General features: G+C 58.8%; 2 protein-coding genes across 3 annotated transcripts in view; one reads left to right on the plus strand and one right to left on the minus strand.

Moving 5' to 3' along the window:
• The window catches only part of LOC113209963 (mitochondrial carrier protein Rim2), a 29,436-nt gene extending 24,659 nt beyond the window's left edge, over positions 1–4,777 (plus strand). For both annotated transcript variants that reach the window (XM_026427743.2, XM_052269424.1), the window contains 3 exons: positions 1,826–1,950; positions 2,034–2,247; positions 2,701–4,777. In XM_026427743.2, the coding sequence (XP_026283528.1) occupies positions 1,826–1,950; positions 2,034–2,247; positions 2,701–2,972 (611 nt within the window). In that variant the 3' untranslated portion in view covers positions 2,973–4,777. The remainder of the gene's footprint in view (positions 1–1,825; positions 1,951–2,033; positions 2,248–2,700) is intronic.
• Positions 4,778–4,847: 70 nt separating this feature from the next.
• Positions 4,848–25,214, minus strand: part of LOC113209964 (EF-hand domain-containing protein D2 homolog) — a 24,177-nt gene continuing 3,810 nt past the window's right edge. Inside the window, exons 2-4 of the mRNA XM_026427744.2 lie at positions 6,197–6,344; positions 5,973–6,104; positions 4,848–5,798 (exon numbers count right to left, since the gene is read on the minus strand). Coding sequence (XP_026283529.1) covers positions 5,625–5,798; positions 5,973–6,104; positions 6,197–6,344 — 454 coding nt within the window. The 3' untranslated portion in view covers positions 4,848–5,624. The remainder of the gene's footprint in view (positions 5,799–5,972; positions 6,105–6,196; positions 6,345–25,214) is intronic.

Genomic DNA, 25,214 nt, shown 5'->3' on the forward strand with positions numbered 1-25,214 from the left:
TCCCCACCTCGATGCATGCCCTCATCGTCTTTGGAGGGGAGGGGGGGGGGGGCAAAACAATACGCCTATACGGACAGATTATTACTCGGCAAACTAGTGAAAGCTGGCTGCCGTTGCCGCCTCCGTAGGTCTTCCCTGCTCCCGCATGTGTGTGTAGTGCGTGTGAGGAAGATGTCGCCTCCCTTTGGGGCTTCTGGTTGTGCAAAGGTCACGAGGGGCGTAAGTAGCCGGGGCAGGGCGTAGCGTAGTGGTGCGTCAGGTCTGCCCTGGTCGGTGCCGCAAGCAGGCGCACTCTCAACGTGTGGTATTCTGTCATTCTGTGCTTTTATGGGTACACCGTGCGGTGCAGTGCTATGTCAGGAGGCGCCGCCGACCAACCTACGGCGCAGATTGTGAGCGTTTGTGTCACTGGAGTGTTACGTAATGGCCTGTGATGGTGTTTTCGCTGCGGACCTGCTGACTCGGTCGGCCCCTACTCGGCCGGGCGGTGCGCTCCGTGCAGAGCTCCGCTTGCCCGCTCGCTTCCTGACGCACCAGCCTACCTGGGTCGGTCGGTGCAGCTGCACTCTCCGGGGCGCCCTGGAGGTAGGCAACCTCGGTCACGCTGGGCGGGGGTGCGGGCGGGTTGCCTACGCCCCGGCTGGTGGGCTGCAGCCCGCCGGGGCGCCATGGAGGTAGGCAACATCGGACGCGCTGGACGGGGGTGCGGGCGGGTTGCCTACGCCCCGTCCGTTAGGAGGCTGCAGCCGCGGCCGCTGGCTCGGCTCACCCCGTGGTTGCCAACGTGGCGGTTCTGTATCGGTCAGCAGAGAGGCTTTGACGCTCAATTAGCACTACCGTTATCGCCTCCCCGTATCGTACCGCGGACATCGGCGGGGCGGATCGGCCGCTATCGCGCGTGTATGGGGCGCGGCATGGCGTGGTGTGGCGGGTCGGGTCGGAAAAATATGTCAACTGTTGCGCGTCTCAGAATGATGATGATTAGGTGATGGTGGTGGAATTTTTTCCCCCGACAACTGAAGACTTTCCCATTCGCGACGCCCCTCGCCACATGTTGTAATGTTATGACTGTTAGAGACGACACGTTTTTATCCTCCGTTGTTCTCGGAATGGCTGGCGCGACGACGTCGTTGCGTCGTCGTCGACTTCAATTACTACACGTTTTCTACATGTTTTTGACACGGTATCGATATCTGTGGTGTTTGTCTGATATCCCAAGGCGCCGGCCGGGCCGCTATACACCTACTCGAGGCCAGAGAGGCATGGACCGCCGCGCAGCCGCGCTGCGAGGCACAAGTAAACAACATTCCAGCCGTTGGCCCGCTGCATTAATGCTCCTGCAGGCAATGTTTTCCAAGTACATTTCTCGATATATATGTGCAATAATTGACTTTGGCGGCAGCATAATGCTCCACAATATCATTGCGTTTGATGCCCCCTCCCCGTTCTCGGCGGCCCTCTGGTGACACTGCGCCGCCGTCGAGGCTATATAGCCGAGAGGTGCCTTCATGTGCCATTCATGAGCGCCCGAGAGAAAAAGAGTGAGCGGGAGTGAGACGGGCTGTGTAGGAAAAATAAGTCCGTTCCTCATGACTGTCTGTCTGTAGGGGCCGGGCCATAGGCTGCCCAACTCGGCCCGGCATCGCCCGTTTCAATCTGTGCCGGCGTTGCCATCCCGCTATTGCTGGGCCGCTGCTGACAATTTGGGGGACCCTGCTAATTGTTTGGGGAGGACACGTGTGTGTGTGTGTGTGTGTGTGTGTGTGTTTTCTTTTATCCTGTTCGGTAAAGTTGATTTTTAATTTTCTTTATTTCTCCATTTCAGGATTCGTAGCGTGCTCGGCCACCAACCCCATCTGGTTCGTCAAGACGAGGCTCCAGCTGGACTACAACGCTGACGGCCGCCCCATGACGGCCATGCAGGTGGTGCGGAGGGTGTATAGGAAGATGGTAAGTGGGCGTCGGCGTTGTCTTCCGTTGCTCCGCATGCGTTCAAAACCTGGCTAATTCCTTTTCTTTTTCAAAAATTGCAGGGAATCCGAGGCTTTTACAAGGGCATCACAGCATCCTACTTCGGTATATCGGAGACGGTAATTCACTTTGTCATCTACGAGGCTATCAAAGCGAAACTCTCCTCCGTTCGAGCGCCTTCGCCGAATGATTCGAAGACTTCCAGAGACTTCTTAGAGTTCATGCTGGCTGGCGCCGTCTCGAAGACCGTGGCGTCGTGCATCGCCTATCCACATGGTGAGTGAGCCCCGCCCCTCCCTTCCCCCTCAAATGAATACCCTCTGGAAACTTCTCTTCTCTTCATTTTAACTTTTGCGTTGTCGTAAATTTTTTGCCCGGATTTATCTAATCTGAGTGAGGTATCACCTTCCGCTTGTCAGTCCGGGGCCTGGGAACTGTTGGCCGTCGTGCCATCTCTAGTATCAGTTTTCCAAACCAGGCCTTTTGCGCAGCATACGCCCAGCTCATTCAGCTGAAGCCGGCTCGACCGGTGTTAGTTCCCCCGTCCGGCCGCCAGAGGCAGCACTCTGCAGCCAGGCCTGCGCCTTTCCTGCAGTCGCTTAGATGATTTTCCGCCAGGTGGCGCTGCTGCCAGAGCGGGCGCCAAATTCAAACTCTTTCTCTGTGACTTCTGTTATGTTCGCACGGTTTGCCGAAATGTGATGTGACCTTTGATTTCTTTTGTTGCAGAGGTTGCGCGTACACGGCTCAGGGAGGAGGGTACAAAGTACCGGTCATTCTTTCAGACGCTCAGTACAGTGATGGCAGAGGATGGATATCGAGGACTTTATAGAGGACTTTGGACCCAACTTGTTAGGCAGATTCCGAACACTGCAATCATGATGTCTACTTATGAGGCAGTAGTTTATGTCCTGACCCGTCATTTTGGGCAGCCAGAAGAAACCCAGTTTTACGATAATGATGAGGAAATTGAAGATGATGATCTAAGGCATAAATTGTAAATGAAGCTGTAGAACCGTTTCTAAATCAGTATTCTGTGCAATACATAAAGGTTTATGATATTATCTCTCTACACTGCATGAGCAAGACAGTATTTTTTTTTTTGATTTGATATAGAAATTGGTGCCTTAGCAAACAGTCTTGGTTTGAACATTTAATCTGAAATTTTGATGCCACTGATTTTGTTTTGAAGAATTTTTGATAAGTTTTATTTCAATGTAGCAACTAATTCATAGTCATGTTTAGATTGCTCTAATGTACCAGGATTTTTGATAAGTCCAGATAATGTTGATGATTGGTCACTTCCTTCTAGATCACACTTACTTAATTTTATGACAGTTTTACAATTCTATAACGATTTCCATTACACTAGTCTTGATTTTTCTCTTTTTTGCTATATCTATGTGGTTGTGCGACAGAAACATGAGTCTTTTCTGTTATTATTCTTTATAAGTCTTGCAAAATGAGAAAGGCTTTGAGGCTGTATTTAGACACAATTGTTGCTTGTAATATTGTGCTTGTTAAAACTCTCTAGTTACTTGTCATAAAAAAGAACTTTCATCTTTTTTTCTTTCTCATTTCTTGGTGGGAATTGCAAACATAGAAAGCTGCATTTTTAACTGCCAAACCAAAGCCTCAAAGCTTTTGGCTACAATTTGTGCTGTGTCTGCGGCTGTTGAGAGGTCAAGTTTTAGGTTGTTTTATCATATTTAGGCCTCAGCTTAATTTTCCCATTATTTTAGCTGTTGTAGTAGTTTATAAGTTTATTTCATAGATGTTGAGAAGGAAGGGTAATTTGTAACAACATATTATAAGACTGAAGCTAGAGCTAGGGTTTTGCTTTCTTGTGAGCAGCTCAAGGAGCTCAAATTTCTTCATTTTCCTTTCTATTATTGTGTAATACATAAACCTGTGGTAAGAATGTGATATCTTTGACCTGAAGAGCAATCAGAGTTTTATTGTAATGTTGGTTGGGTGTCATTGTTTTGTCCTCCATCTGTTAAGATTTTTTTTTTCCGAACCATAGTACATATATATTTATACCAAGATGTTCATGTTCAAGATTTATAAGTATTTATATACGCATTGGCAAATGGTTGCCAATGTTAACTTGTATAACAAAATCATACATTTTTGTTGTTTTACCGTCTAACTTTAATCCATTCAGAGCTGATGTACATGTATAGTACATGTCTGTAGTTGAAGCATGGAACTTGCCTAAAGAAAAGGCTTATTTGTGAACAGTCCAGCATCTTAACTGTGTACTGTTAATGTACGCAGAATCATAACTTTTAATAGCCTCAAATGTTTTTCTGGTGGCTGAAACCTTTTTATTGCTGTGATAAATCCCAGTCTTTGTCCAACATAAAGGAATAAAAGAAAATGAAAATCTACTACTTTTTTTGATTGCTTTTTCTGTTACTGAAGAATTGTTTGTTTTTTTGTATCTTAACAAATAGTAAACTCAGTTCAAGATTGCAAAATTTTAGTTTGTTTGAATTATTCAATCCAGTCTGTTGCTTGATCTTGCAATGAACTATGATGCTTTTCTCTATTTGTCTATGAATTCCAATGCATTCAGTGAAGCATGTGCAGTACATATTGTTTCAATGCACAATCAGCAATAACTATGATAACTGACAGCTCTGATGGAACCATACCAAATACTTTCTTTGTATCTGAATCACGGTAATTGGTGCCCTATTAGAATTTTTGAAGTAGCGATGATAAATTTTTTTATCTGAGTTTTAAGATGGTTGTATTTTAATTTGTAGATACTGCTCTAATAAATTGATGAAAACATAAATGTTCTCTACTGGTATATCCGTAGTTCTTGTTTTGCAGACAAACACAAGGAAACAGCACAACGTCAACTATTTCCACTGATAAAATTTATTTACAACACATACATATTTATTTACAATTCATATAAATACCACAACAAATATGACTTAAGGTCCTTCCACTCTTAAAATTAATATCATGACATTGATCACTATTGTCCAGTTGAGTAATGGTTCAGGAATCTATTATAAAATCAAGGCTGTGCAGCATAGCATAGCATATTACGCTACTACTAGTACTACAAATAAAATATGACCAACAGCAGTTATGAGAATGAATGGGATAGTAGTGGTAGTACATAAAATCTTCATCTATATCCACTACAACAAATTAAAAATATGATCAACTGCAGTTATGAGAATGATTGGGATGGTAGTGGTAGTACATAAAATCTTTATCTATATCCACTGGTTCACATTTAGTCCAGTACCACATTTTGTGCAACGTCTTTATAGGGCTTTTTAAGCCTTTGTCATTAGTAAGAGAGTTACCTTTTCTTTTTACAAACAAATCTAAACATTAAAATTGATCAACATGTCCTAGAATTAATATACTGGATTTTTATCAGCATGAATTTCATTGCACGCTGTTTTATTTGGCATGGATAGATGCCAGTAAAAATAACCTTTTAAAAATCAGAAGAATATGAACAAACTCCCACTGCAGTAAGAGTTTCCAAAGACGCAGACGAACTTTAACAACTACCATTTCAATTTCGAATGGCAAATAAAATGTGACTAGCTTTCTTTCTCATATGTAAACAATTTTTTTTAGAAAATTGATCTGAGGCGTCAGTAGGACGGGTGGGTTCAGTTATTGTTGTTGTTTACCGCAACCATGCGGGGACCTCCGTTCTGGAACATGGCCGCCTTCTCCTTAAACTCTAGTCTACGTCGCTCCCGCTCCTCCTCTTCCCTCTGCTTCCTCTCTTTCTCGCGTCGAATTTCATCCTCGAATAACGACCCGCGACGCAGCTGCTCGATCTGGAATAAGAGAACAAGAGGCATAACTAGGAAGGTCATTATTGCCATCTCTTTATCTGCACCCAGCTCTACAGGGAAGCTGCGGGCGAGACATCGAAGTGCGCCCGCCGTAGCGCCCGCGCTATAGGCAGCCCATTCGACGCCCCAGTGGAGTGTGCAGCCGGACTGTCGCACCTTAGCCTCGAAGAAGTTCTTGGCGCCGTATACGCCGACCTCCTCCACGTTGATCTCGGTGAGGACGGCAAGCCGCTTGAGGGACTCCTCGTTCAGCTCGCCGGCGCGCGCCTTCCGGTAGATCATGAGAAACTGCGGCAAACAGAGACAGCGTAAATCAAATGTCGTCCAGGGCGACGAAACCATGGAAATGATTGTGATACGCACGCGTACCCTACACTCACCTCCTTGAACGAGATCTTGCCGTCCTGGTCCTCGTCCACCTCCTGGATCATCTTCTTGAGGCCCAGGTGAGTCTGCGGCGCGCCGAGACGCTCCATCATCAGCTTCATCTCGAGCAGGTCCAGGAAGCCGTCGCCGCCGAGGTCAAACCTGCAAATCAGCAACCAGACAGTCATGTGTTAGAATTTTGTGGTCGAAGTATGAGCAGGAGGTCCACACTGAGGTGTTGATGCTCCCTCAGCCCCTCGGGCGCGCGCTCACGGCACCGCACGCTTTTAATTGCCGCCCCGCCCCGCCCACTTCCACCTGGCCGACAGGACCGGCAGGCAGCGGAGGAGGGCATTCCGAGGCTCGGCTCGCGCCTGCTCGCGCCGCACGCCGGGCCGGGCCGCTTGGCCCAGGTCAGGAAACGAGCCTTGTGCGGACCAGACAATGAATTACTCTTACTTCACTCTAATAGTGCGTCCAGAGTTACGTCAACCAAACTGGAGTAGCTGCTGCAGCACGCCCCGTGGCTCCAGGCTCCGGCCGCAGCGGAAGGCGTGCGGCGCTTGCGGCCAGCAGCAGCGTGCGCTGCAGCAAGTGCCCTAGGGCCCAATCGGGTCAGTAAACGCGAAGAAAAGGGGAGCCGCGGCGCCGACACACAATCCCCCGCAGCGGAGCACGAACACAAACCCGACGGGACGCGAGCCGGAGAGACCACCCCCGTTACTCTAGGCCGTGTTAGCCGCCCCTAGTGTGGTTGGGACCAGAGAGGCAAAGACTAATTTCGGTAAAAAAATAGAATATCTTGAACGCTATTTCCATCAAATTTGTGGGTGAGGAATGCGTCTACCATGCAAGCCAGTGCCAGTGTTTGCACTTAGCATGCAACTTTAAATTAACATTTAATATCCTAGACAATTGAGTGTCTCTTTCCCTTTTTAAACAGTCCAAGACTGTCTACCCCCTTTTACGTACATTTTTACGCATTTTTACACTTTTAACGTTGACGAAATAAGAAGGTTTTGCCGTTCAGGAACATAATATTCGCCGTATGACGGGCTTCGCAGTTACAGAACAGACGCTGCTCGCAAGCGTGCTCGCCTCAGGCTGGCGGTCAGCGGTGTGTGGCCGGGTCCGGGTGTCCGGGTCAGAGCCGACCTCACGTGCACCTCGGGCGCCAGGCGCCTCTGGCCCGCGGCACGTGTCACAGCGGAGCCGAAAGTGCCGGAAGCGGAAGACGCACGCGGCGCCACCGGAGGCGCCACGCCGGCTGGTCAACTCAAACAGCAAACCAGGCAGTAAAAATTATAGAAGTAATAAAGACGGAGGTGCGGGGAATGCCTGGTAAAACAGCGAGAAAAATGAGCGACGCGGAGAGAGAGAATGTCTCGCTGAAAGTCTTTGCGCGCGCAGCCCTTTTATTGTTATTCTTGTTGTTCGCCTCCAAACGACTTGTTGGCGTTGGCTGTGGGACCCTCTCCCGTCCTGCCCTACCGAGAGCGAGAGTAATAGAGTCTGGCTGCAGCTGGAGCCGGCTGGAGCGGGCTCTATACTCTGTTTCACCCAAAGAATAGACTCAGGTAGGGCTCATCTCGGTCTGGCCTGGCCCGCCCGGAGCCGACCCTCGCCAGCTACCCGGCTCTGGTGTCACATGTGGCCCGCCCCCGCACAGCGGGCAGCGGTGGCGTGGCGTGGCGGAACCAAATGGAGCGCCTGACTGAGGCCAACCAAGGTTGCAATTGGCGTTCAAGTACTCGTTGAATTTGCAAACAAGTGCCGGATTTGATGGGGCAACCCCCTTTCGCTGGCGGCCAATGTCCGGATATTGCATTTTAATCCAATGCCAAATCACCACCGCAATTAAGAATTCCTCAAAATAACCGTACAACTTTCTGCTCTTTTTTACACCTACGGTTTGTGGGGTCAACTTTATCAAATCCGGCACTTCTTTGCAAAGTCAACGAGTACTTGAACGCCAATTGCAACCTTGGTTGGCCTCAGTCAGGCGCTCCATTTGGTTCCGCCACGCCACGCCACCGCTGCCCGCTGTGCGGGGGCGGGCCACATGTGACACCAGAGCCGGGTAGCTGGCGAGGGTCGGGCCCCGGCCGGGCCAGGCCAGACCGAGATGAGCCCTACCTGAGTCTATTCTTTGGGTGAAACAGAGTATAGAGCGAGCGGGCCGCCGCCGGGGCCCCAGACGCGTGCGAGCGTTTGGCGTTTAGAGCGGAGCCGAGCGGTGGGGCGGGGCCGGGCCGGGCGGGCCATGACCCGGGACTACATACAGCACAAGCAACACCATCCGCTCCGACATTTGCCCCACAACAACAGCAGCAAGAGCGCGAGAAAGAACCTTCATGAGACTTAACTGCTCTGCGGGCGGACGACTGCATCGCAAGCACAAGGGGGAAAATTTAGGGCAGTATATACAGAAAGGCACTTCGGAATTTTTTCCCTCCTTTCGCAGACTGCGTAAAGGTAGGCAAGCACCGCATTATCCAATTTCGCCTTTTCCACCTGCTGAGCCATTTAACTGTAGGGCTCGAGCTTGCGAACGCCGGGGAATGAGGGCACGCCAAAAAAACCCAGCAACAGCACACACATACACAGAGACTACTTACACCCGTGCAAAAACTCCGCCGCCCAGAACACATTACACATACAACACGCACCGCTACGCCGGCCACGCCCACCTCGGCGTGGGCCGCACGCGTGACCGCGACCTCCCGAGCAGGCGTAGCCGGAGCAGGCAGCCGGGCCAATCACACAGCCATATGAGCCGCATCCAACTCGGGCAATTAAAACTGAGCATCAGCCGGGAGCAGGCGTGCGAGACACGTGTTTGCCCAGTGGTAATGGCGAGGGGCTGAGCGCTTCGCACACGGGGAGGAGAGGAGGGACGGAGATCAACATTTTACTAATAACACGGTATTTGCACCTTTCCTCGCGCGACCTTAAAAGGAGGAAGGAGAGGCGGACGCCGGGCCAGGCCTAATCGGGCCGCATTACGTTACGTAAAAATAAAGTAAAGCTTTCTGGAGAACAAGCTGCAGCGGCGCCGCGCTGGAGTGGAGGGGAAATGAGGCGTGACAGCTGCTGGGGCTGGAGCCGTGGCTGGAGAGCTTGGCGGACAACACCAGGGGGTTGGGGCAGGAAACGCCCTCCTCGCGACCACGGCGCGCCGCCCGCTGGCTGACGCTGACCGGGGTCCAAAACGTTCTCCTCCGCGAGGCGCGGGCGGGCGGGCGGCGTGTATGCGTTCCAGGTGGCTGCACGGTGGCAAAAGGAAGGGCGGGGCGAGGGGCTCCAGCGGGCTGGAGGGGCCAGAGAGAGAGAGAAAGACGAAAACACGAGCATGGCCACGCCACGCCCCGGCCTGCAGCAGGACCCACCTCACTCACACCCGGCCGCAAATAACAAGCAACCGTTAGTCACAGAGCTGCCAAGTGGAGCGGGCAGCGCGCGGGCAGCCCGAGCCTTTGGGCAGCGGAGGCCCCGCCGCGGGGCGCCTCCCGGGGGCGCCACCATGGAGAGACACACGCTGTGCACGCCGACCACAACGCAACGACGGATTGCAGTTTTACGTACTTTCACCGCAAAACGTACAGCGGGTTGCCTACGGCGGCCCTGCCCTGTACTGCAGACGGCAGCCGCCACCATTACCGCCGTTATCGCCGACAGCAGAGTGTGCATTGCACACAACAGCAGCGCGGCGGACCGATTCCCTGCGGCCAATCTGGCCGCTAGATGTAGGTAAACAGAAGTGGGCATGCAGGCGGGCGCCGCCGCGCCGCGCCACGCCACGCGCCCCGATCCCGATGGAGTGCGACACGGTCGGTTGAAAGTGGGCACGGCCGTGCGAGGAATGCAAACCGAGCGCGCGCGAGCGTGCCGCCTACATTTCGGCCCCTCTATACCCGCTCGCCTGCCACTGCTCCGGCGCGCCTTGCCTGTTCCTCATCCATTCATTCAGTTGCTCGTATCTCGCAGCCTTGATCCAATAAGCGGCGGAGATCATCGACACGGTACGCAACTCGATCGCGGCGTGGCGTGGCGTTTCTCATGCGGAGGGCGAGGGCGGGGGCGGGGCTGGGCGGGGGCGACACTTCGGCAGGGACGTGCGAAGCCGCGGGCACTTTCGCTGTCATACGGGACACGTGTCGGGCCGCGGGCGGGCCGAGGTGCGGCCGCGCCCAGCCCTGCGCAGCGAGCGCTGCAGCGCTAAGTGAAGCCAAACGGCAGCTTTATTCTAAAGCATCGCGATGCGCTTTCTCCAGCAGCAGCAGCCGCGGCGTTATTTTTCAAACGGCGCAACGAACGGCCGCGGACAGACAAGCCCGCCGGAGTCTCTAACAGTCAAGTCCACGGCAGCGCAAGAGCGCAAAGTCAAAAGGTTGCCCTCTCCTAGTGCCTCGGCACAATCTCAGCCGCCAGGGACGGCGCCGCCGCGGGGCGCTCAGCTCCAGTTAGAGTGTTGCCACATCATGAGGTCCTTTGGAACATCCTCCCCATCTCTCCAGCGCTCTGCGGCCCGCAAAGGCTCCTTCGCCCCCGAGGCCCGAGGCACCGCGGGGCACCGTAGCGGTCGGCCAAAGGGCAGACCCGCGACGCCACGCCACGCCGGGCCACTTGCCGTGTCGTAGTCATGACGCGCACCCCGCCAGTCCTTGATCCCCAAGGTCGCCCGGCCCGGCCGGCTGGTTGGTAGGTGGGCTGTGCTGGGCTGTGCTGGCCTGGCCTGGTTGAAGCCGAATCACTCATTGACCGGCAATGTGCGCCAACCGCGAGCCCCGGCCCCGCCCCAGTACCGCCGCCGTGCTCCGAGACAAAGGCCCCCATTCAGCAGCCACACGAGGACACTCAGCCGCCGCTCCAGGGAGAGCAGTGGATTAATCCTCGTCCCGCCCTGCCAGCCGCAGCGCTGGAGGCTCCAGCAGCCCCGAGGGGCGCGGCGCGTTGTCCACACCACACGTTGCCGCCGGCCGTAAGCCGCCTTGTCAGAGTCCAAAGCCGAGCCTCGGCCGACAATTTTCTCCCCCCGTTACGTTAAGGCGATGCTGCTGCGCGGAGCAGTTAGCTACGAGGCGCTAACGCCCATTCGTCAGAGCTCTCCAGTGCAAGAGCGACACTCATTGTGCGCCGGCACAGCTTGGCGCGCAGCTGCCACAGGCAGCAGGCCTTTCCTAGAGCTCAGCTGACAAGTGTTCAGGCCGCTGCTGCTGACTGCCGTTTGCCTTTCTCTGTCACTGCCGCCGCCGCCCTAGGGGGCACTGTACCAATCCGTTTCATCTGATACGAGCGAGAGACGGGCTTCGATACGGAGAGAGGGGCTGCGCTGGACGACAGGCGGGCTGCTGCTGCTGGGCTGCTGGACTGCAGGCGAGCGGGTGGCGGGGCGGGCGCCCCCCGTGGCCACGCCTATAGACATTCGAATCGCCCCCACGCGAGCGAGAGCACCTCACCGGAGGAGGAGAGCAAGTGCAGAGAGAGAGGAGAGCAAAAACGCGTCCCGCGCGCCCTGGAGAGAAAGGGACGGGTGCACCCGGCCGGGCCGAGGGCCGCCCCCAACACGGGCCGGCCGGGCACTGACAAATAATACGTTGCGGCCGTGCGGGCCAGACGGGGCGGGCGGCGGCAGCTGATTGGAGGACATTATGTCACGAATAAGCCGGGCGACGCCGCTGCGGGGGGCGGGGAGGCCCGGGAGGAGACCGCGGCCCGCCAGACCGACACCGCCGAGGATCCCAGCGGGCGCGATCAGCCGCGCAAGGTTGTGTTCTGACATGAGCCAAAACACAAGACAGCATCGCGCAATCAATAAGTGCGTTACGGTCTTGTTCAGAGTCCAGCAGCCCGGCCTGTGCCAGTGCCGAGGCATTCCTGAGTTTGTTTTCGTTGGTGGCATATCGATTGCGACACCGTTCGCGCGCCACGCCACTCCACGGCGCGGAGAAAGCGCATAACGCAGTTGCTGCACCTCTACTTGGTGCATCGCGCCGGGACCGGGGGGCCCACCCGATACCTGATTCGGCGAGAGGTGGTTGGAGTGGAAGAGGGCATGTAGCGCCCCCCTCCCTCCTACCCGCCTCTTGGGGCAGACGGCGCGGCGCGGCGATGTGGGGCGAGCCGAGCCGAGCCCCGACACCACGACAGCGGAAATGTGTCATCCCGGGCATCGCGTGCCACTGCACTGGTCACATCACAGGTGGCCGGTCCGGTCCGGGACCCCCGCCCCACCTCAGACAGCTAGCGTGCGCCCCGCCTCGCCGCGGCTGGCTCGTGGCTCCTGCGGCTGGGCCCTGCCGGGCTGGACCATAGAGGAGATTGACTGTGTGGCTAAGCCCGCAGCCAGCCGCCCTGCTAAAAGCCCGCCGCGGCTAATTCCCCCTGTGGGAGCGCTGGGCCCACACGGCTCCGCAGCCGAGGCTCCAGCCGCCGCAGCTTCCGGAAGCGACGCCGTGGTCGTTCCCACCGCGCGGCGCGCAGGGGGCGCCCCCGGGAGCGAGCGAAGGGTAGCAGCACACGGCGGGAAAACGGAACAGACGAAGACCCCTCCAGCTGCTGCTGAATCCGAATCACGCGCCACGCGCCCGCAAAAGGTAATAAAGGCTTTCGGACCCGTCCCGTCCAGTAACGTCGTGTGTCCAGAGCGGCGCGCAGAGCCGTGGGAAGCGCGGCACATACCGGTAATGAAGCAATAGGCATGGCCGGCACGGGCCGGGCAGCGGCAGCAGCCGTCCCCTGCGGTGGAGACAGGAAACGACCACAACCAACGCGGTAATAGCGACGCTCTTAAAGGCTTTTAGAGAGAAAAACATGAGAGGGTCTATGTACCAGCGGGGCCCGTTACGTACACTAGTGCGGAGATTTAATAAAATTAAAATTTGACTACTTGTTCAGTTGCACGGTACCCGTCGTGTAGTAAGTAACGTGTCCTGCACCGCGCGTGCGAACGGCTGATGGATCATCAAGACACATTACGTCCATCATGCGCCATTTACGAAATAAGCAGTGTAGCCCGAGGGAGCTCTCATAGCGCCTGGTAGGTAGGCAACATCTTGCCTGCAGTGCACGCGTGTATTGCCGTGTGGCCTACCCGGAGTTTCGCAGGCGCCGAGATCCTGCTATTCGCCATACATTCTCTGGCCGATCCTTTAAGTCTACCCTGCGGGTTAATACCCCTCGTTAGAGTATCGAGCCACCTCACCTCCCGGTCGCGCAACGAGGGAGGGATCCGCAGGAAGCGCGCGCGGCTCCACATCAAGCCGGGTTCATGGAAAACAATCGGGTCGGTGCCGCTTATCGAGTCCTTAGCTCTCGTCCGCCGGGCCCTGCTGCAGGCCCCCCGCGGCCCGCGCCCGCCGGCCCGCTAATAGTGTGCATCCCGCCGGCGGCGGCCGGGAAGGGAAGCGCCGCGTGAACCGGACAAAACAAACTCCCAGGGAGGGTCAGGGAGAGAGGAAGGAAGCAGTATGAGAAATTCTCATTCCGCCGACGCAAAACAAATCAAGAGGGCCGCCCGGAGCGCGCCGCGCCCGCGGACTGCTGCTGCTGCTGCTGCTGCTGGAGTCCCCGCGGCTCGCCTCGCGGCAAGCGCGCCGCCGCCGCCGCCGGGGTTCTCCGCGCGGGTTCCCCTCGCCCGCGGCCCGCTTGGGCCCGCCCGCCCTGCGACCCGACCTGTCTGACCACCTTCACTCTTCACTCCTCTCGGCAGTTGCATCACCGCCCCCGCCACATACTGCAGCTACGCCGCCGCCGCCGCAGTTCACCGACTTTTCATTAGCACAAGTGCAGCAGCGCGGCTTCGGCCTCCGGCTCGCCCCGGGGCCCGCCGTCCGCCGTGACGAGGCGAGTTCTGCCGGGTCCGTCAATATACCGCAGGCTGATGGCCCGGCGCGGCGAGGGAAGGGAAGGGCCGCTGGGCGGCGAGAACCCCCGCCGCAGATACCGAGGAAGGGAAAGGAAAGCACACGGGCGGCAAGTACGGTGTACATTCTATACCCCGCGCGCCACGCCGGGCCGGGCCGGGCCGCCGCGCCTCGTCGCAGCTATATCACATTTATTGGCCATTCTCCGGCCGCGGGCGGGGCGGGCGGGGCGGGCTCTATTGCATTCGCTGCGTTGTAATGCCCCGCTAAGGACCTCCTCGCTATCGGCGGGGTGCTGCTCCACACTCATGCAGGGAAAGCTGTGTGATCCGAGCCCAGCCCAAGCCCAGCCCAGCAGAGCCGAGCCCAAACCAAACGCTCGCCCGAGCCTGCCGCCGCCGCCGCAAGGTGTGCCTTATCCCTTCGCTTCGGTTTGGACCGGGTGATCAGAGAAAGTGGTAGCGGCCTCTTGCAAGAGATGAGCCCGGGCCGTCTCGCTCCCACTCGCTACAACAAACACCCCGGCCTCAGCGTTGCGTCACCCTGAGCCACGCGCCCGCCACGTGCGGAGGGCAGCAGACTTGCTGGACCACCCGCGGACCCCCGCGCCGCCAGGGAATCGACACAAATTGAAATCATCACTTTTATAGACTGTACAAACAATGAGGTCGTAAACCGCGATAGGGCCCTCTCCTCTATCCGAGCGATAAAACCCCACAGGCACCAAGCGCAGACACGAGCAGAGAGAAAATTGATAGAGATATGCAGGCGCGAAAACAGTTCTCGTCGACGGCCACATGCATGCAGGCACTTTCACGGCAGATAGGATGGGAGTCGCCCCGCCGCCGCACCAGCGTAGCGTCCCTGACATGACAACTGCACGGCGGTTGGGCCGGGACGACCTCGCGGCCCGCTTCCCTATGCCCCTTCCGCGCTTTCCGTCCAACAACCCAAAAGAGAAAATGACCCAAAGCAAAAGGATCATCTTGAAGTGGGAAGCGGAGTGCGGCGTGCGAGGCGGCGTGGACTTCGGTATTTACGATATAGTCTCCAACGGCACTTCGCATGACTGTCCCGGGGCGAGCGGCAGAAGCATATTCGTATGGGTCACCGGGCGCCCTCCGCCCGGAGGCCTGCAATGCATTGTATTGTAATCCGCGGCGCGGCCCGGCGCGTCGCGCATGCCCCGCATTCCACCCGCACACACTCACGCACGGTAGCGTTGCGCGCGCCGCGGCCGGCCGGACGTGAGTCAGTCAGTGAGCTCGGCGGGTCCTGCGCTGCGGCGGGACCAGGGCAACGCGACGACGAGCCGCGCCACGCCACACCACGCCATGCGTCGTTGATTCATCGCCGGGACAAGCGACCAGCCCCTTCCGCAGCACTCCCTGCTCCGAAACGCCATACCGGCTGAGGGGTATATTATTTTGTCCATAATACACCTGGATCCTCCGCATGCAGTCATTTCCCAGTTTGTTTCGTTAATTTTATGTTAGTTTTTCAGTTTTCATTCACACTACTAAACGAATGATGCACCATTAGTCGCACATAAACCAACACAGCAACATTCGCTGAGGCACGATTTGGCTTATTGTCAAATTATCGGGTGATTTCACAGTCGCACACAGCACTGTATTATTTAAGTCAAATCCAGTCACATCAAGCCATTCGTAATCTTTCGACACAATCTGTGAACACTCATTTCTGCAGTGACGTACCCCTCGATCTGGGCAGCACACCTGCCCCGCCCCGCCAGGCCAATCGAGCCCAATAGCCGCCTCGAAGCGGCGCCACAGAGCGACCGGGTGTGGGTCCATGGGGGTCGACGCGCCGCCGCCTAGCCTATGTTTAGGAGGCGAGAATAATTTGCCGCCGAAGAGGCAACATTTTACCTCCTAAAGCTGACACATGGAGCGCGCACAGCTGGCCTGGCCGCAGGTGACCCACCTGCGGTGGACGGCGGCACACGTGCGGGCGGGCCCGGGCAGCAGCCGAGTGACGCACCGATGCATCACAACAAACCCATCGAGACTATCGCGGACGTCGGCGGAAACCTTCCAGCATTCTCGAAGAAGGGGAAAAAAGTCCAGAGTTTCTCAATCACTGTGAGGGGAGGCGGGGGGATCGTGATTGTCATGAGGTTTCGTCGATACCTGGATGCGTACTCGGGGGTTTCACCTGTCAGACACGCAGCGCCACCAGCCCCAGGGGGGACGCCCTATATTCCCTCCCCTCGATGGCGCCGCACGCAGCCGCGCGCCAATCCGATACTGCACGAGTCGGCGACACCAAATCCAATCAATCCATCAAGGAGAGGCGGCCCCGGACCGGACAGTGACACGACGCGGCCCGCTGTGTCTGCCGTCCTGTACGCATCTGGCCAGGCGGGCACACCTGCGCGCAGCGCCACGCACCTGCAGGTGCCCCGGGGCTGGCAGGTGCGGCAAGCGCGCGCGCGCCGCTCTACGGTCTTCCGAAAGTTTATTCATTTTACCGGAAATTTTCTCCACGTTCATAATGCATCAGGGGTCTCTCCTGGCGCAGCTGCCCCGCGGCGGTCCCCGTCCCCGCGAGGGCCGTGACGACGCGCTCTATGGTGCTTCCATTTTGTTGTCACGGCCGTCGTCGTGATCGACGGTGTCATTCCAGAGGAATGCCGCAGCAAGCAGCCTCATACCGGGGGGCCCCGTCCCCGCGAGGGCCGTGACGACGCGCTCTATCGACCAGCCGAGGACGGACGTCGGCCGTCACGGCGACAAGCGCGACACCCAAACAACAACGGACATCACAGCAGGACGTCGGCGACGTCGGTATGTTCCACAGTAGGGAAGAGCAGGCCCCTCAAACGCGCGGCTCTCGAGCCACCCGTGGCTCGCCCGCCCGGGCGCGCGGCTCTCGGCGAGCCACCATGGGACTGCATTGGCGGCTGCGCCAGACACAGAACCACTGGCTCCGCTCAACCTACGGTCTTGTCGGCTGGCTCCGATGGCACACGAGCGTGAAACCGAACTCAACGCGGCTCTTTCAAATGTACAGGCTATTAAATTGGAGTGGTTTGTTTCGAGCGAAAAACGAGGCGACACACTGCACCACTGTTCAATTTTTTCTTGGGGGGGGGGGATGAAGGTTATTCAAAAATATGAGACGTGTCAGAACCAGCGGGAAAGAAAGGGGGAGGGGCACTCTTTTGCCATATTTACCAATATTTACACGGACATCGACGGGAGTTCCTGATGAGGGTTTTGTGGCGGACAGGGGGTAGGAGGGCAAACATTTTCCCGTTACAGTAATTAATATGATTACATCCCCCCTTCTTACTATCTCCCATAGTCCGACTAGTCCGTGTGTGTGTGAGAGCGAGAGAGACCTCAGAACGCGCCGCACCGGGTCGCCGGCGGTCGCCAGCCCTCCTCAGCGCAGCGGTAGCTCAGTGGGCTGAGGCGTCCGCGCGCCAGTGCTGGCAGACCAGGCGGTCGTGGGTTCGACTCTCACTCAAACTGTTTTGATTTCTCGCTGCACCAGTGGGTGCGAGTGAGACGCCTCGCACTACTCACTCGAGTGGCGGCGGGTGGCCGCACGCAGCTGACTTTCATTCAAGCAGTTGATGGATTTCGCGCCAAAGTGACCGAGACGGAGCTTTGGATCCGAGATGCACACGACCGCTCGAAAGAGCGTAAGGAGTGTTGCATACCTCGCCTGTGGCTCGGCGGCGCTGTGAGTTTGAGGGGCCTGGGGAAGAGGCCTCCCAGCGAAAGCAGCAGCAGCAGCCTTCGGGTCGCGAGTTAGGTCGGGGGCGACGCGGGACCCGCGACCCGCAGCGCCCGCCCGGCGCAAGCCATGCCAAAGTGACCGCAGCCGGCGGGCGGCACGTCCCGTCCCGCTGCAGGTCCTGCTGCACGTGCTCGTCCAGGAGCATGACGCAACCACGGCGCCGGCGCCGTGCATGAGGAGGAAGGAGGCGGGCTAGGCACCGCGCCGAATGACCTTTCCGATAAGGAGGAACATTCGCACGCCTCCGGCCGGTCGTGGCCGGTGGTCGTGCCTCATCCGCGAGCCTTATCGCAACGCCACCTACACCTGGTCGCCGCCACCGCCGTTGTCGTTGACGACGACGACGACCTCCTGCAGCGACGTCGCTGCCGAGGGTGACGCCATGGGAAAAGAGGGAAGATGTGTGTCATTCCCGACAATAACACGCACTCCAGGGTCGGGCCGGGCACGCCGGCGAGGTGAATGAGTGCGATGCCTAGGCGATGCCCTCCCGGGCCGCACCGGCGGGCGTTGCTCAACAACCATTACTAATGTAATAGCGCCATACTACCTCGGCGCGACTCGGCGCGGCCGGCCCCAAGCAGCGCGCGCTCATTTGAAAACGAGCCGAGCCGAGGCTGCTGTCGGCTGTCGGCCCGGGCGGGCGAGGGCGCGAGGACTGCAAGGTGCAGTGCGCGGTGCGCGCGGGGCGGGGCGGGGAACGGCGGCGTATACCGCGGGCGACCTTCGCGGCCAATTGCTACTCGTGACCTATGATTGGCCGGCATGACACGGCGGGCAGGGCCGCGGCCCGCACTGTACAGCCCGGCCCGGGCGGGCGACAAAGGTCCTCGCTGCTCCAGGTCACCGGACGCGCGGCGGCGCCTCGTCGCCGTCCTCCTCCGGCTCCAGGATGCGACGTTTCCTGCGGCGCCCCATCCACCTTGGGCTGGAGCGCGACCGAGACGCCAAGCCGGGCCGGGCCGGGCCGGAGCGCGGGGCTAAATGGCGACCTTCCCTTCTTCACGCCAAACGAACACCGAAATAAAATCCGGCCACACCGCAAACGAACTTGGCGTGCAGCGCGGGGGAATGCCAGCGCGGAGCGCTTCCGCCGCGCCAACGACCGACGTCACGTCGTTTGTGGACTTAATCTTCCTTTGTGACGGGGTGCAGACGGGCGGGCCGGGGGCCGGGGGCGCTATACACAGCTTCCTTTTATCGCGAGGCCCCTGAGGCCGCGAGCGGAGGAGCCCGCGTGCCCACGCCCCGCCACGCCACGCCACGGCCCGGGCGGAATGCACCGCGATGCGATACACCTCTCTTGTTCGATAAGATTGCGATGAGGAGGAAGTGGGCCAGGCCGGGCTGGGCCGCTGCGCGCCACCCGCGCCTCCGCCGTGGTCACTGAACCGAACAGACCACGTCGACAGCCCCGCCCGGCCCCGCCTTGCCCTGCCCGCGCGGTCCCAACTGTCCCACTATGGCCCCACCCCGGACCCAGCCATAAAGGTGTACACGGACTTACATCAGAAACGCATCGCGTACACACCACGCTTTCTGCACCCCGACAAGTGCCGCAGCGTGTTGTCCTCGCGTGTTCAACAAGCACCTCGGCGAAAGCAGCTGCAGCAGCTGCCTGTCGCGAGGCACCCGCCCCGCCGCCCGCCAGGTGCGCTGCGCACCCGCTGCTGCACCGACACCGCCCCGCGCAGCCCGGCCAAGCCCGGCCGGTGAACCACAAAAAGAAAATCGGCCGCCCATTGGTCGCGGCCCGCGCCTAAGCAGCCCCGCGAGGGCCCCGCTGCTCCGCCCCGGTGGTGCCGCTTGGCTGGCCGGCCCGGCAGGTATTTCACGTCATTGAGCGCAGTGAGGCATCAATCGATGAGACACTAACCCGGTCACGTGCAGGCGCGCGGGCCGGGCGAGGCCCAGCCCAAGGACTGCCTCCTCCACTGCGGCGCGCCCCGCCACGTCCCGCCCTACAATGTGCAGCCGCGATGCAGTCCTAGGACCCGGCAGGCCCACCGCGCCGGCATGAGTGTAGGCGAGCTGAATGGTTGCCTCATCGCTGCCCTGCCCCAATGGGTACGGTGGGCTGCTGCTCCGAGGGGAAAGGGTGATGTGGGGGGGGGGGATAGCGCACACGACCCACACAGACAGGGTTGGCACACCAATCTCAGGCTTTAGGCCCTGCCCGCCATGCCTCCGTGCCGCCGCGCCCAGAACAGCTGGGAAATAATAACATAAAGCTCCATAAAACTGCATCCTGTGTCGCAAAGGCGCGGACCGGGAGGCGCCTCTGCTCTGCGCCGCCGCCAAGACCGTCCACGGCAAAAACAGCACCATCATAGGCGCGCCACCGCCGCGCGTCGTCTTACAAAATGTGAACACGGAAAGGCCACAAAAACGGTACATATGACACATTTTTATCTAAAGCGTGCGATACGCAAGTGCGGTGCAAATACACGCGTCTCATTCTGTCGACACACGTTTGCAAAGGAGCGACGATTGTGTCACGCAAGTTTTAATGATTGCATGTCACACACCTATTTGTGGGGCAGCAGCAGCAGCAGCGGTGCGCCGAGCGGCGGCGGCGTGACGTGACGGTGCATCTCAATCATTATTCGATACATGGAGATCGATGGGGCGTTCACACCGAGGGCGTGGCCCGGCCCGTGGCGCAACGCCCGCCCGGCCGGCCTCCGGAGCAGCTCGGAGCAGTAAAGAGGCACGAGGTACGTACGTGCATCGCTCCCGACAACAACGGCCGGAATGTGTAAAGGAAGGACAGCGGGGCACAACGCATTTCCATATATCGCGCCTGCCGCGCCGCGGCCGGACGCCAGAGGTCACCTCCGTTGTGCTTGCCCGGCTTGCCCGGGCCGAGAGAACAGGACGCCGAGCCTCGCCTCTGGGACCGGTTACATTGGAGGCGAGCGGCGCAAGGCTGCGCCGGCCGGCCTGGCGGGGCCGCCGCCGTGAAATAGCCAAGTTCATGCGCGCAAGTCAGGCCAGGCCGAGCGAAAAATACAGGGAATAACAACACAGCCGCCTGCCTCCTCGTGGCTAGGGGGCGGCGTTCCAAAAGTCAGTCCGGCCGTGCGACCATACGGCCAGCCGCACCCGAGAACGCAAAGAGCCCGGGTCCGGCCAGGGTAAATTAGAAAATACTTTTGAAAAGAAAGAGAAAGAAATGACAACCAGGCCCGTCACCTTGAAGTCGAAAATAAAAAAGCGTTTTCATGCTCTTGATGAGAAAAATATCTTCAGGCACGGCACGGCATGCTCAGCGTGCCTCCTTGCGCGTCACGGCGCGGCGCTGCCTCGGCGACCCCTCGTGATCGCACGGGTGCGAGCCACGAGTGGCCGGGCCGGTCGGGCCGGACGGAGCCGCATGACGGCGACCTGACCTCTGCACTCACCTGAAAACACAGAAACGTCGCGTGCCGTTAGCAGTGAGGAGGACCAAGGCGGCCCGGGCCGGACCCGCAGCAGCACGTGCTCCACATGGTGAAGCGCGTGCTCCTTGAGCGGTGTGTACAGCCGATACTACGAGCAGGACAGCTCAGCTGCCGCGTAGTAGAGAGTACAGCCCGCTCCAAAACGTACGGCAGTATAGCAGTTTAGACCAGCGCGCCGGCCAAAAGTGAAGCCACGCGGCACGGGCGGGTGGGCCCGCGTGTGCGGGTGGTGGGTCGTCAAAGTGCATCGGCCTCTGCTGCAGGTGAAGTCCCCCAAGTGACGCCTCACCCCACGCGCGCACCAGGCCCATCCCCGATTTGCAGGGCTTATCCGACTGCCCTACTTCAGGCGCGCAGGGGGTCGTCGTGCACAAACTACGTCATTTTCAGAGGGGTTGGGTAACCTGATGGAAAAGATCAAATTCACAAAATATATTCTCAATGTGTGCTAAGAGAATTTGTAACTCCATTAGAAAAATGTTGCCGATACAGGGGTAGATTTATCTCCTCGAAGCACTTCAGCTAGCGCACGTTGAAATAGTGTCGTAAAACGAGAACTCGATCAGACACAAAATGACGTAAATCGTGCACGCCTCCTTATGGTCCGGGGCACACCGGGCGACAGGGGCGGCGACTTGCGCATGGGTGCGTCACCCGCCATGCATGCGATGCGGGCGGACCGGCCGGCACACGACCCCCGCCCGGAAGCGAAACGGATCTGCCTCGGCCGCTGCCGCGCGCTGCAATGTGCACCGGATGCCGGCGGCTGCAGCAGCTGCGGCAGCGGGGGCCCTTTGCATATCAGCAGCCGGGCCCAAAGGCGACGGGAAGCTGGCGCGGGGAGAGCAGCGTAGCGTGGCCGGGCGCGTGTGTACGTGTGGCTACGTGTGTTATGGACGGACAAGCCGCCCTTTGAGGCCGCACCGACACCGCCCAGCCCAGCGCCCCATCCATCCGCACGGGGCACAGCAGTAGGGGGGTGGGGCGCGAGAAGCGGGCGCGAGGGGGGCTAACAGGATGACCAGGTAAAGCCCAAAGCCCACACGGGCGACTAAGAAAATTAGAGCCGCCGAGCTGACCCCAGCACAGCCCCGCCGAGCCGAGAGTGCGAGAGAGAGGCAAAGAGGCTCGAGAGTAGGCCGGTCAGAAACCCATGGTGTATCGGACATCAAGCGGCAAAATAGGGGGAGCAGGGGGAGGGCCAGGTGGGGGGCAGCGCCGCGCAGGTGCAAGGCGGAGTGGGGCCCGGGCCTGGCAAAGGGTTACCAGCAAAGGGCAGACAGACAAATCGGGGGGCCGGCCGCCGCCCACGCATAGGTCCCCAGGTGGCCTTTCCCTCCGGTAGTGGGGGGCAGGAAGCCAGCAGGAGGGAGGGCGTCAAGAAGGGGCGTTATCAGAGGTCGCGGGGTGAGGCCGCGGCCCTCGTGGCAGCGTCTTCCGGGGGAGGCCCTGGCGGCCACGAGACGCCACGAGACGCCACGAGGCACCCATAGGCACCCAAAGGCACCCAAAGGCACCCCAGAGGCATCCCAGAGGCGCCCGCCAGACAGCCGGCCGACGTGCAAACATTATGGGCCGCTCATTACTCGCAGCTGCAGGCTGCAGCGCTGCACCACCGGCACCGCGAGGTCGGCTGGAGGGAGAGGGCGGACCTCCCCGCGAGACACGCCTCCAGCTAACTCGCTTGATGGCGCCCAACGCGCGGGCCGGGCCGCGGGGCGCGAAGGTTAGAATATTCTACGCGCGCGCGGTGAAAGTGCGCGGGCGAGAGAGAGAGATAGGAATGTCATTTTTTTTCACTCCCCTAAAGGTATACCCGCGAGGAAGTGCAGCGCGCATTCCCAACTCGCCTTCTTGGAAGTTGGTATAGCCGCGAGGGCCAGCTGGGGCGTGGCGGGGCGCGGTACGGCGGGGTGGGTGGAGGCGCCCACGGCCGTCCTACGCAGCGGCAGCCGGCAGCAGCGGCGCCTACCGGCTCACGAGGCCTAGGAGTCCGGTCAGGCGGACGCCGCCGCCGTGTTCCCGAACACCTCAACGGCAAACAGCTTCAGCTTCGCATTGCCGACCACACACGTGGGTCGGAGCGCGCCTCCCATACATTGTCGCGAAAATCCTTTCGTATTGTAATAAGCGTAACAACAACGGCAGCAGTCGCAGCAGCAGCAGCACGTTCCGCCCGCGCGCGCCGCCGCCACGCCCGCCACCGCAAAGCCCAAGTTAGGCCCCTCGATACACACGCATTATAGCCCGACACACAAACAGCAGCAGCGTGCGCCGTGCGCTGCACACAGCGGTACTCAGCGCTTAAACTGCAGCAACTTTTATTTCGCGTTTACGGTATTATGAAAGGCGGGCTATTTTCCCTCCTCATGCAGTAGTTGGGGTGTTTATCAGTCAGATCGCCGCTGCCCTCTACATTTCATCACGTGTTTGCACGGCCGTTGATATTTTTGCGACGTGACATTTGAAATGACACTCGACGCGAACCTGGCGGCGGGCCGGGCCGGGCCGGGCCGCGGGCGGGGCTCCTCCGCAACAGAGAGCGTATTGATCAGGCTCTGGGAGTGTCGACCTTCACCCGGGCGGGCCGCGGCGGCGCGCGGTGGCGGGCGGGGCGCTGCTGGCGGCCAGGCACAGCCAGCAGCAGCAGCACCAGCAGCAGCAGGAGAAGGGTTCCTCTCCCCACACTGAGGCTGCTATCTGGGCTAAAGGCGACCCATAATGCGATAACAAGAGTGATGACTCGCGTCGTGCTGGGCGGGGCGGGGCGTCTGCAGCCACCGGCGGGCCGTCACGATCAGCTCAAGGGTAAAGCAGTAAAACAGGCGATCATCGATTTAGGCTCAGCGACGGGGAGAGAGAGAGAGAAAGAGAGATCTCGGAGAGATGGCCGCCGCAACTGCACCACTCGCTACCACCAAAACCATCCAACCACCCGAGGGAAACCGACGACGGCGCGAGGTCAGTTATGCATTCGTAATCAATGTTTAATTGAAAGCGAACCCCACGGTATATCCCACGAGATCTTGATTGGAGATACGGCACCAGTAGCGGCCGCTGGCGAGGAGTTCGATCGGCCCGGCCACCGTCGGTGAGTCATCCATATCCTGCGCGGCACGTTTCCCACAGCAGCGGCGGCTCATCGGACGACTCGACTCACTGAGGGTAAATAAGCCCGCGGGTAAACATTCACTGAACCTCGCGCCGAGATGCGCCCAGTACGCTGTCTGTAACCGCGCCGAGATGCGCCCGATGCGCTGCAACCACTGGAAGTAAGTGCGCCCGTCCCAGCACGCCATACGGGCCCGCCGCGGAGGAGACGGGCGGAGACGCGGCACGTCCTCAACAGCCTCGACCCGGCCGACAAATTAACGCTATTCACACAAGCAGAGCAGAGAGCTCGCCGGGGGAAAGGCGAGGCTGCTCCGCGCTCTGTGTAATTGCACACGCGGAATAATAATTTTCGCACGCAGAGGTCCTGTCCTTCCCCGCGTCGGCGCCTCGCGGAAGAGCAGCGCGGCGGCGGTGGCGGCGCCAGGGCGTCAGAAGCACCAGGGTGGGTGGGCTTTGTGGAGCAGAAATCGACAGGGAACAGACAGAATGCATGTCATTACTTCAATCATTTCCATTTCCCATCAGCCGTGGAAGGGGTAGGTGGGAGTCCGGAGCGCCCTGATTGTATTAATCACATCAGGAGAAATGACTAATATTGAATGAGGGACAACGGCTCCTCGGAACGAGGGATGGTCCCATCCCGACGAACTTCCGGCAAGTTTTGTTTATCGGCGGCAATACATGGAATAATGTGTGCCGTCACACACAAGCATCTCATAGTCTGCTCTGGCAAGGCGGGGGCGGGGCAAGTGCGCGAATCGTGAGAAGCAACGCGCGGCAACGCCCGTCATCGGCCGCGGGCGACACTGATAAGCATCGCGTTGCCACCCCGCCCCGCC

This window comes from Frankliniella occidentalis, unplaced genomic scaffold (assembly GCF_000697945.3).
Source record: "Frankliniella occidentalis isolate FOCC.00 unplaced genomic scaffold, Focc_3.1 Scaffold92, whole genome shotgun sequence".
NCBI classification, from domain to species: domain Eukaryota; kingdom Metazoa; phylum Arthropoda; class Insecta; order Thysanoptera; family Thripidae; genus Frankliniella; species Frankliniella occidentalis.